Source organism: Frankliniella occidentalis, unplaced genomic scaffold (genome assembly GCF_000697945.3).
Source record: "Frankliniella occidentalis isolate FOCC.00 unplaced genomic scaffold, Focc_3.1 Scaffold25, whole genome shotgun sequence".
Lineage (NCBI taxonomy): Eukaryota > Metazoa > Arthropoda > Insecta > Thysanoptera > Thripidae > Frankliniella > Frankliniella occidentalis.
In genome coordinates this window covers 1617242-1628760 of record NW_026267155.1, presented here as the reverse complement: position 1 = coordinate 1628760, position 11519 = coordinate 1617242, and the positions used below count along the sequence as shown (strand labels likewise).

At 53.6% G+C, this 11519-nt stretch overlaps 1 protein-coding gene across 1 annotated transcript in view; it reads left to right on the top strand.

The window, feature by feature from the left end:
* LOC113212179 (pickpocket protein 19-like) overlaps nucleotides 1–4041 on the top strand; it is a 45536-nt gene extending 41495 nt beyond the window's left edge. Inside the window, exons 2-8 of the mRNA XM_052265230.1 lie at nucleotides 206–654; nucleotides 968–1133; nucleotides 1438–1586; nucleotides 1701–1827; nucleotides 2074–2431; nucleotides 2574–2621; nucleotides 3088–4041. Coding sequence (XP_052121190.1) covers nucleotides 206–654; nucleotides 968–1133; nucleotides 1438–1586; nucleotides 1701–1827; nucleotides 2074–2431; nucleotides 2574–2621; nucleotides 3088–3614 — 1824 coding nt within the window. The 3' untranslated portion in view covers nucleotides 3615–4041. The remainder of the gene's footprint in view (nucleotides 1–205; nucleotides 655–967; nucleotides 1134–1437; nucleotides 1587–1700; nucleotides 1828–2073; nucleotides 2432–2573; nucleotides 2622–3087) is intronic.
* Nucleotides 4042–11519: the final 7478 nt, after the last annotated feature.

Below are 11519 nucleotides of genomic sequence, written 5' to 3'. Positions count from 1 at the left end.
GGGGGGGGGGGCAGAGAGGAAAGCCGTCGGCGAGCTGGCGGCGACTCCTCTGCGCTCGCTCGCGAGCTCTTTTCCCTTAATACAATGGCTATTTTGCAGACGACGCCTCCGCCTTCACCGTCGGCATGGAGGGTCCGCGGTATAGCAGAACTCTCGAGAGAATCGCCGCACGCGGAGAAAATATCTAACGCGCGTTCTGTTCCAGGACCGGTCGACTGTGTTCTGGATCAGGGAGTTCGGCCGCGCCGCCGTCGTCGTCGCCCCGCGGCCGCCCGGGGCGTCGCGCACCAACCAGCAGCTCGGCGCCGTCGTCGCCGGGCCGCCGGTGCGCACCCGTGCACCCCCAACAACGCGTCAGCGCCTCGCCGCCATCGCCAGGGACTTCCTGGACAACGCGTACGTCTACGGGGTGGTCTTGGCCTCCAGGAGGAACATCCACGTCCTCGACAGGGCCCTGTGGGTGATCGTCGTCCTGGTGGCGATCCTCATCACGCTCTGGCAGCTGCCCGTGACGTACCTGCGCATCACGCAGCACCCGACCACCGTGGAGGTCCGCACCATCGCCAAGGCCGTGTACAACATACCTTTCCCCGCCGTCACCATCTGCCCCAAGATGAAGGTCCGCAAGAGGGCCGCCTTGGAATATCTCAAGCAGTAAGTTCACTATAGCCACTTTAACGGTCAGAGAATCTGCGAATGTATCTGAACCTGTGTTCACAGAGTTCACAGAAATCGGGTGCTGGTTACAAAAAAAAGTGCTAAGAAATTTGGAGTGCGGTACACGTTCAGAGCGGCTCGTTTCTAGTGCCTATGATATAATATGGGAGCGTGACCACAAAGTGGTCACGTCGCGTTAACGTGTTAACTAACTATACTACAGAGGAATGGGCCCGTGGGCTTCCCTTCAGAAGTGCACATAATGATAGAAGTTGTAAGACTAACAATTACATTAACCTCCTTTTTACAGAAACAACCAAGTCTCATTCTTGAACGAGTCTGTGGTACTCCCTGCCCTCGAGCTCCTTCAAAGTTTTAAAGTGCCATACTGGTTGGATCAACGGCCGTTTCCAATATACGACAAGGAGGTCTACGACCTGTTCTCCGGCATCGACCTGCCTGACTTCATGCAGACAGTAGGCGTAGTGCACTTGTCTGAGATCAATTATTGTAACAATTATTGTAACTAGCACAGGACTTTGCATAACTGACTAGATACAAATTTGTAACTGACAATTAGTAGGCATTTAGTGACTAGCTCGATACAATATTCTATCTGGACTCTTTAGTTACACACACAGAAGTCTGGTGCTAGAAGTTGCAATAATTATTGTCGCCTTATAGACATTGTTTAGAGTGGCACGTTTAAATTTGTCTTCTTCTCTCCTATTTCCGCTCTCTTCTTTAAAGACTGCGATTATTGTTCTGCTGCAAATCCAGGTGGCGCTAAACTGCAGCTCAGTCTTCAAACGATGCAACTGGGCGGGGACAGAGGTCGACTGCTGCAGCATCTTCCGCCGCATCGTGTCCAACTCGGGGCTCTGCTTCGCCTTTAACTCGTTCACCACGCAGGAGCGTCGCGTCGCCTGGTAAGGTGGTCAACTGCAAAAATAAATTCTTCTTCGTAAATTATTTCCATGCGTTTTCTGCGCCTACCTGCGCTACTATATAATGCTGGATTGCTATGACTTTTGACCGCATAGTCCCCTGATTCCCTACGACGAGCGGCCGACGCAGTCGGCGACCAACGTCTGGTACCTGAACCGGCCCAAGACTGACAAGTGTGGACTCGTCAGGGCCACCGGGGTGGGTCTCCACAGCGCTCTAGAGGTACCTGTGTAATAATTATTGTACAAGTAAGGAATAATCTTAAGAAGCACAAAAAACTAATCGGACTACAAAGTTCCCCAAAATGATTAAAATTTAGCAAGCCGTGTAAATAGCAGATAAAATGAATTTCGTGAAAATCAGTTTTTACCTATGTTTTTACCAGCTGCACACTTCTTACTCAGGCTGTGCCGAGACGTACTTCCGGTCACGGTATCGTCACTCACTCGACAGCGTGACCTCTCGTAGGTGTTTCTGGCGTTCGCCGACCCGCTGGACATGGTGCTGCCCGGGGCCCAGAGCAGCGGCTACGACGTGTCGGTGCAGTCGGCCAACGAGAACCCGGACATGAGCCGCGGCATCGCCATCACCGAGGCGGGCAACACGATGACCTCCGTGAGCGTCACGTACAAGGAGATCGCGGCAGACCCCTGGCTGCGGACCCTGGACCCCACTGTGCGCCACTGCCTGTTCGAGGAGGAGCTGCCCGAGCTATTCCGCGACCTGGACCAGAACTGGTACACGCAGGACACCTGCATCCTCGTCTGCAGGGTCCTGTTCCTGCACAAAAACTGCAACTGCTTTCCGTACATCATCCTTAAGAACAGTAAGTGCGCAGCGCGAATTCGCACATTTCTAGTGTATGGTTTTACTACCGCACGCCGTCGGAAGTGTGGACATTGTTTTACGGTCCTATCAAATGTATTTTTTTTTTTTTTTTTTTTGGTGTGTGTGTCTGTGTGTTTCAGATCAGCAGTGCAGCTTGGAGGAGTACCGGTGTATCGTGCAACACGCTGGTGAGTTGTTAACACAGACGCAAAATCTTACTCTCTGACGATGATCGGCAGGCTAACTCAAACAATCGAGGGGGCAACAACTCCGGGAATCATGAGTACTGTACACCTGCCTGGGAATCATCAGGATACAAATTAATCGAAATCAACAGAAATCTCTTTAACTAGTCGGGAAACAATTGAGCCGAAATTAGCACTTTCTTCCACCAAAGCACCTAAGGAATGATTGTAAAGCCGACGGGAATTACTGGGAATCAAGAATTTCGGTAATCATGTGTACACTTCAAAAGGGAGTATTGCCCTCTCGCAAACAATATTCTCTTTTATGTTGAAAAAACAACCGGAAAAATCCTTTAACTTCATAGCCCGAAAAATAAAGACATCTTTTACATCCTTGCGAGTAAAAACTCTTTAAAAACAATGTTTTGTTTCAATGTTGTAAGAGTCATTTTTAATTTGTCGCTGTTAGCTGGGCGTATGCAGTGGGCGCGCGTCACCCCCGAGGACCTGCCGGGCGCCTCCCCCGAGGAGCGCAACCACTCGGCCTGGCCCGACTGCCGTCCTTGCCTTCCGATGTGCTCGCTGACGGCGTACGACTCCGAGTTCAGCACGAGCCGGTCCCTGTACGTGCCCAAGCACGGCGCGGCCGCCTTCCTCAACGTGTTCTACCGCGACCTGCACAGCGCCATCAAGTACACGGAGCGGCGGGAGCAGGAGCCCGCCGACCAGTTCGTCACCTACTGCGCCGTGCTCAACCTCCTCCTGGGGCTGAGCGTGCTGAGCGTGGCGCAGATGGCCTTCTACCTGGCGCAGGCGCTCGTCGTGCTGTGGGGGCCGGCGCGCCGGCGCCTCGCGCTGCTCCGGGACACCTGCTGGCGCCCGAGGACCGCGTCGCCCGCGCCGACCCCGCGCCGCCGCGGCCCGACCCGAGTCCGTCCCGGACCCGACCTGGATCTGGGTGCCTCCGTCGTCGCGCCCCTGCCTTTCGTCAACTGATCACTACCGGTAAAACCTTGCAGTGTCCCATCTTTATGCATGCTGCTCTGTAATTTCCGTGCTAAAATACACAACCGCACTGGAAAAACAAAGGTGCTAAGTCTTATTTAGTGCCTTTACAAAAAGGCACTGATTTTTAGCACCTTTAGGGCCCTTTAGTGCCCCAGGAAATGCACGGCTTTGCTCCTTTGTTTTTCCAGTGCGTCCGGACAAGGCAGAAATTTCTCACAGCTCCGAGCTCTCTCACCTTCGATCTCGGCATCGATGATTGAACGCACGGAGTGTGTCGGCGAATCACTTAATTTCCGTCGCTTTTATGTATTCAAATGTATAAGGACTCCGCGTGGTGAAATGAAAGGACTCCTTTTGCTTTACGACTTTCTCTCTTATATACCCTCTCGTTTCCCCTAGAAAGATTCAACCCCGTCATAAACATCCTTGCATAGCAAATAATCGCTTCCTTTTCCCCGGCCGCGCGGGGCGCGAAAAGTCGCGGCGGCAGACAATCGCGGCGATGACGCCCCTGCCGGCCGCCGCCGCGGACCTTCCCGGCGGCGGTGACCTCCGCCGGTGACCCGCGGAGAGTTTATCGACTCCGGAGGAGGGAAAGCCGATGACAGTCGCGACGAGTCCCCTGCGCGCTAGCCGTTCGGCCTGATGAATACGTCGTCCATCACGGAACAAGGGAAAGGTTTCAATAAAGCCCCGTTACTGTGGCATTGTTTCGGTACCCGCGAACGGCGCGGGGACTTTGACGGTTGCCATGGGAAAAAGGTTCACTTCCTGATGTAGACGAAACATGTAACAACTGCAGCGACAGCACCTACGAAATATCGCACCGAAGGGTGGTTTCGAGGTTTGTTGTCGTTGTCAACACCGCGCCAGTTTCTCGTGGCGTCGCGCCCCCTAATCAAAGCAGGCCTTGACCTTATTGGAAAGCAAGGCTGCCCCGTTCTAGGCGCGCGAAGGCGTCGGGCCTTCCCGCCACAAGTTTAAATCGTTTAAATCAAAGACCTCTCGCTGCGGGTTGCCGCAGGCTATTGTTGGCTCATCCCTATAGTAGTACAGCTGGTACAGCTCTCGGACTCTCGGGACGCGCATCTTCGAGAGTCGAGAGACAGACCGTCCTGCATTACACGGCCGAGTGCGTAGTCCGCAGAAGAGGCATATCTAGGAGTAGTTCAAACAACTGGCGCGAAAATCCCACCCCCTTGAATTGGACACCTTTCATATGACACTCGTCCTATATTATGATTATAGCGCCAATGACGGCCGCAGAGTCGTCTTTTTGCCCCCCGGGATAGAGAGAAAAGATCGGGCTAATGCGCTTGGCGCTACCCCCGAGCACGGCGGCGCGGACGCTGCGCGCTGCGGACACCCTTGGCGAGGTGAGTGAGGCACCCCTGTATAGGAACCCCCCGCCGGTGCGCGAGCGGGGGGTATCGCGGCGTGGCGCGGGGTAGCAGCGCGGCGCTCGTAAACATGCCACGAGTGAAAGGAGGCAGGATGTGCGTGCACTCGGACCGCTACTACCCGAAGATGCATCGACAGTCGAACATCATTAACTCCAAGAAGGGATAAGACCTGCCCCACCCCCCCTCCCCCCTCCCTTTACCCCAACCTCCCCAGCGGGGGGGAACTCCTACGAATCGAGACTACCGAAGTCGGAAATGTATCGATTCGAAATCGATCAATCCGATTTTATTACAGCGGCGGGAAGGTGCGGCTCTCCCACAGAAGAGTATAGAGTCCCGGCCCCTCCACTACTACTCGCATTGTCTTCCAGGCTTAACCACGTCGCTGCTCTCCGCACGTTTTGATTTGGCACCCCCTCGAGAGGGGGGCTTAGTGCTGCGGTCATGCAAGCTAATCCCGCAGGGCCCGCCGCCCGCCGCCGCCGTCCAGATGTACTCTCAGAAACGCGTAAGTCGCGTCTGTCGCAGTGTGACTTACGCCGTCACTGGATCCCCACACAGTCTCGCCTATGCGATCGGTGCACTTCCTGCTTGACCGATTCTCGTCCTCGTCCTTCCGTTGTGTAACACTGTGAAATAAAATTACAGTCATTATTTTTTTTAAAGGTGCTTGAAAAAAGTGTACTTTTACTGCCATTTTCTTTTTTAATTCACACTTTGAGGCTGAGCTTTTTAGACAGTCTTTCTTCAAAATCAATTGTGTTTATAATTTACCGTTTTAGATCGTTGTTCAGTCGTAGATATTTCGTTTACAGTGTAGGTCCGGTACACCGTGTCGCCGTAAAGGAACGCGTTGACGCGTCTCCATCGGGAGGCGATAGTCTCGGGGAGCTTCCGGATATCCGCGAGAGTGGGGTGGCGAGTAACGTCTCAATCACTATTCGGACGCACATTATTGACCACTCACGGGACGAGTCACCAAAATAGTGATGAAAAAAAAAAACCTCTTCAGAGTCAGTTGCAATTTCTCGTACCATAATAATTTTCCAAAATTTTCAAAATTTCTATTATCTCTTGCCTAAGCAAGAAATTTCATCAGTGGGTGATGCAATCCTTGCCAAAGCAGTAAACACGCAACGAACACGACCGTTTTTGCGACCGCCAAATAATTTATTTGGATCTGTCGTTCCCTTCTTCGGACTACAGCCCCGTACTAAACGAACGCTTCCGAAAAAGCAGGAGAGGAAAAATGTCCTCTACCCGCACTCTCATTCTTTGCAAAACAGCAGACTACCTATACCCAAGACTTCGAACGCAACCCTGCGCGCCGCCGCCGCCGCTACCACCGCGCGCCGTGTCCCAAAACGGAAACCGTGACCAAACCAAACGCAACTTCCTTGAGCAGGAAACGTCCGCCGCGAGGTACTTTACGAACCGGAGCCAATGCGGAGCCGATACAGACGGGCGCGCCAATCACCCTTCTCTGTCTGATGATGCAAATGAGTTTGGATCCGCTCTGCTTTCGGATCGCCCCGCCGGTGCTCCTCCTCCTCTGCCCCGCGTTTGTGACTTTATGAGGGTGCGCTCCATTCAGCGACACATCCTCCTCTCGCCACCGTCAATGTGACCGCCATAGCGACCAGGCCGCGATCAGCGCGTGTGGCGGTCGGGTATCAAGAAAGGAACAAAGATAAATAAAATAATTATTGACCACATACTAATTGCGTTTCGTTGCGGTTGTTTATTTCTTTTTTTCTTTTTTTGTAAAGGAGGCCATGGGGCACTTTTCTCATGGCCAATTTGGTGTTTGGTTGGTTGAAGATAATGAATATTTTGTCTCAACGCATCTATCTACTACTACGAGTGCGTCAAATAAATCCTATGAAAAATATAACCCACCTCCCCAAATTGTCCATGCATGTGTGAATTGAGGACTGGATATTAGGAAAGCACTACTAGCTTTTTCACAAGAGACTGATCATTTTTCCCCCTAGTTTGCGAACAATATAGTTACAGATATTCGCTATTCTGATGAGATGTCGTCCGACGTAGTTACTTCATCACGGGCATTACTGGCTGTGGGACGCCGCCATGGGACCCCCCGGTGGGTCCACCCCGACCCCAACGTGCGGTCGCGACGCTCTGGTTTCTGCCCCGTGGCCGTGAGTAAGTGCTTTGCCATTCAGCTCGCAACACACCTTTTCTTCGGGGAACAGCAGCCCATATGATGCTGCTCGTGCTGCTTGCATCTGGCCCCGTAATGCGGCATTGGCCCCCAAGGGAGGCAAAAAGAAGCCCCCTCAGCGGCCGCGGCGTGGCAGCCAGAGGAAGCACGTGCCTAACCTCGCTGTCACCGCCGGGGCCGCCGGGCCGAGGCGCGGCGCCGCAGCGGGGGTGCTCTGACTCTGCTCCTCGAGGTGGTGATGATACCCCCTCGGCAGCCTGCTCTTGCGCGGCTGCCTGCGCCCGGACTGAAGACGACTGATAGCTGTCCTATTGTCCGGCCGTATCGTCGCGTCGACCCACGATCGACTCAAATGCGTGCGCGCAATTTTTCATTTTGGTGGCCGCAATTTCTCATGCGTGCGCTCCTCTTATGCGGGAGCACGGGTGAGGTTGGCGTTTTTGCGGGTTCTCTTCTTTCTTGAACGGCGGCCCCTCCAGTTGATCGACTGTGCTCATGAGTTATGGGAGGGGGAGGCACTCAGACGTCAAAAAGTTGTCGACAGATGGGTCCAAACGTGTGTCATTATTACGCCTGTAGGGTGGGTAGCACGGACAGGTATCACATTACTTTTTCGCATTCGAAGCATTCGAAAAAGAGAGTAGCTGCATATATACCAGACCAGACTCCGCGCACTTTCATAGTTATAGTGTTCCGCATGCACGCGTGCGGGCGGGCTGCCTACTGGCACGGGGCCATAAGGAGCCGTGGGCGCGGCGAGCATAGGCAAACCCGCACGCCCCCGTGCATGCGGTACAATATAACTACGAAAGTGCGTCGCTCCTACTACCTGGTATAATCACGGGGAAGTCACTGGAATCGCACTGGAAAACCTTTACCTCGAGTTGTTGTTATGAAAAATTTTCCCTCCCTCCCTCCCGTCGCCGCCAGTTCCCAAAAATAAAAATAAACGTTTCCAGAGGCTCACTGCCGCAGCAGAAGGGCGATAATTAAGCGTGGAGGACGTAACTCACCATGGATAGAAATCATCACCCCTTGTGTCATCGGCAGGGGACCAGAAAGAGGGGGGGGGGCGAAGACAGCGCGCAAATGCCGGGGGTGGTGGTGGTGGTGGGTATGAAGAGCGCGCGGGCCGCAGGTGATGGGCGTCATCAGTCACCCGCATTGAGTCGTGCAGCAGCGGCGCAGCGGTACGGTGTGACGCCACGCCCAGCAGCAGCCCCAGCCGGCCTACTTAAACACGCTGATTTGGCACTTCTTCGCCTTGCCCTCGGACACGCACGGGCAGCCCTCCTGTCTCTGTAGGCTTCGTCCGATATGGACCCAATTCTTTCCTTGCTGCTCTTCTCATCATTCGCCCGCGAAGCAGAAACACATATAGCGACGTAGTCGTGGCCGGGGCTGCACAGAAGAAGAAGAAGAAGAAGAAGACGAAGAAGAAGAAGAAGAAGAAGAAGAAGAAGAAGAAGAAGAAGGGAGGAAGAAGGGCTATCAGGACACGGCCTTCATTTGTTTGTTCATTGTGAGGACGAACACAACACCAGAAGCAACACGGAACAGAAGCTATACACACACACACACACACGCGCGCGCGCGCGCGCGCGACCTTGCGTTGTTATGCCCCGCCGCGCGTTTGTCCTGTCAAAGCGCGCGCGTCCCGAACAGAGAGAGGGTGGATGTGAACGACTTGGGGCGGGCGGGCGGGCGGGCGACATTGACTAGCAACCCCATGAAGCGCTCGCACTACACACACACACACACACACACACACACACACACACACACACACACACACCACGGTCGTAAAACCCATCCTCGCGCACGCCTGGTTTGTTACGTCAACCACCGCCACCGCCCGTTGCCAGAGAAAACCCACGCAAGTCTCCCGGCCGGCCGTGGGGGTTACGGGTGCTCACATGCGCTGCTATGAAGCCTCCCATCGTCTCCACTCATTTACGCCTGAGAGGCGCTGGCTATATGCGCTGTTATCGAGGAGGCGGGGGAGCAGCGCGTCCTCGGCGCGGCCCGACAAAAGGCGCGAGCCGTGTGTCTGCTGCTCGGCTGTCTCATCAATTCGGCATGAATTCCGCCAAAGGGGCCGAAAACCCCGGTCGTAAAAACGCGCGCGCGCCAAAAGCTTTTGAACATGTCTTTTCATTCACGCATACGGAGGACTAAACGCCTACTTCTCTGACGGGCTGCTGCTGCTGCTGCGACGTTACGCACACGCGACGGAGGGAGTTTTGGGGATGCACTGTTGTTGTTATTCCTGTGACGGTGACGAAAATCGAGGCTTCATTTCCAGAAAGAGTCGTATAGATGATTTTTTTAATAGGGAATTAATTGGCAGACTCGCCAGATTGATTTATGTATTTATCCGCACCTTTTCCATTATTATATTCGTACATTATTATCTTTTTTGACTTTCACACACAAACGGTCCGACAATACTCGAGCTAAACGAATACGGGGGCCCAGCACAGACGTACGCACACACATACACAAACACACACTAGAAGAAGGTCCACAATGGCTTAAAATTTTCCTTTCCTCTGCCTCCTACAACTACTCTACTTCTTCTCCTTGTTGTTGCTGCTGCCGGGCCCGGCTGACTGCAGCACACCTATATATACCGACCATTTGCTCCAATTCGCTAATTCGTCACCATTGTGGGCGCACACGGTCTGGGCGCAATCGGGCGCAGCGCCGCGCCACGCCACGGGGCCGGGGGAGGAGGCGGGGAGTCAGGGGGGGCTCTACAATGAAGCCGAGGCTCAGCTGTGCGCACCCGCGCGCCAAACTGAATGCCAGCAGTGCGAATCTTGAAAACCGCGAAGCAGGCGGAGCAAGACACCTGGGCGACCCCGACTCGACCCCGTGCGGCAACAGAACCCTCGCGAATTCAACGCCCGGGTATCCTCCTCGCTATGGCCTCAAGCAAAACCAGGACGTTGTGAATTTCGCGTTATTCTGCCTACCCATTCTTTCGAACGCCATGTGACTGGTTCTGTTTTGTACCTTACCCTGTCTCTTATGCAATTGCAGTCCAGCTTCCAAATCTTTTGGTGAGAGCAAAAGCACCCACGCGCCCAAGCATTCCATTGTGATTCTCGTGGCATAACATACTAGAAATTCTAGTGAAACCCAAAGATTATTGCTATTATCATGGTTGGCGCTGTTTCTTCTTTTTAGCAGATGATACATTTGTAACTGAAACTTTGAACACTTAAAACAACTGAAATGAATAAGAATGATAGGTCAAATGTGTCATTGCTTGTACTGTCATGAAGCGGCGTGCAGAGAGGCACAAGGCGTGACGTCACCAGTAGAAGATAGACAGGGGGGCGGCTGGTTGTTGGTGGTCCGTCCGCGCCACAGCCGTCCTCCGCAGCGTCAGCCCCCCTCCCCCTCCCTTCTACCTCCCTCCCTCCGGCAGAGTCGGCATGGCTGCACCGCCGCGCCGCGCGCGAGGCCCGGGCTCGGCTCGGCTAGGCGTCACTGCTCGGCTCGAATCGCACCTCGGCCCGGCTCGGCTCGGCTCGGCCGCGCCAGATGATACATTTGTAACTGAAACTTTGAACATAACTGAAAGCCGCCCAGCCCGGACGCTATCATATCACGCTATTCCAAACACCGAAGGAGAATAAAACGGCAATGGAAAACTTGTATGATTTAAATAGCGGTATAAGATAGCAACAAAATTCTGTAATAAATGTGGGTGTTAGATCTTTGAAACTTCCACATCCTGTGCTGAAATATTATAATGCAAGACTTGATCATTACATACGTATCATCTGCTTCCACGATCCGTGCTTTGACGGAACTTTTTTTTTTTATTTTCGCGGTGTACAACATAGCCCTCCTTATTGTCACACCGAGGTGCCCCATTCCGGCGAGGGTCGCCCCGTTGCGCGTGCCGAGGAGGCCCCCCCCCCCTCCTCGCCCTTTTAGCCAGGTGTGCGCCCCCTCCCCGTCATAATCCCACATCCCTCCATCCATCCATCCATCCATCCATCCATCCATCCCTCCATCCATCCATCCATCTATCCATCCATCCATCCATCCATCCATCCATCCATCTATCCATCTGGCCTTCTTTCCATCTATCCATCTAGCCATCTATAGCCATCTAGCCATCTTTCCATCTATAGCCATCTAGCCATATTTCCATCTTTCCACCTTTCCATCCATCCATCCATCCATCCATCCATCCATCTATCCATCTAGCCATCTAGCCATCTAGCCATCTATCCATCTTTCCATCTTTCCATCTTTCCATCCATCCATCCATCCACCCACCCACCC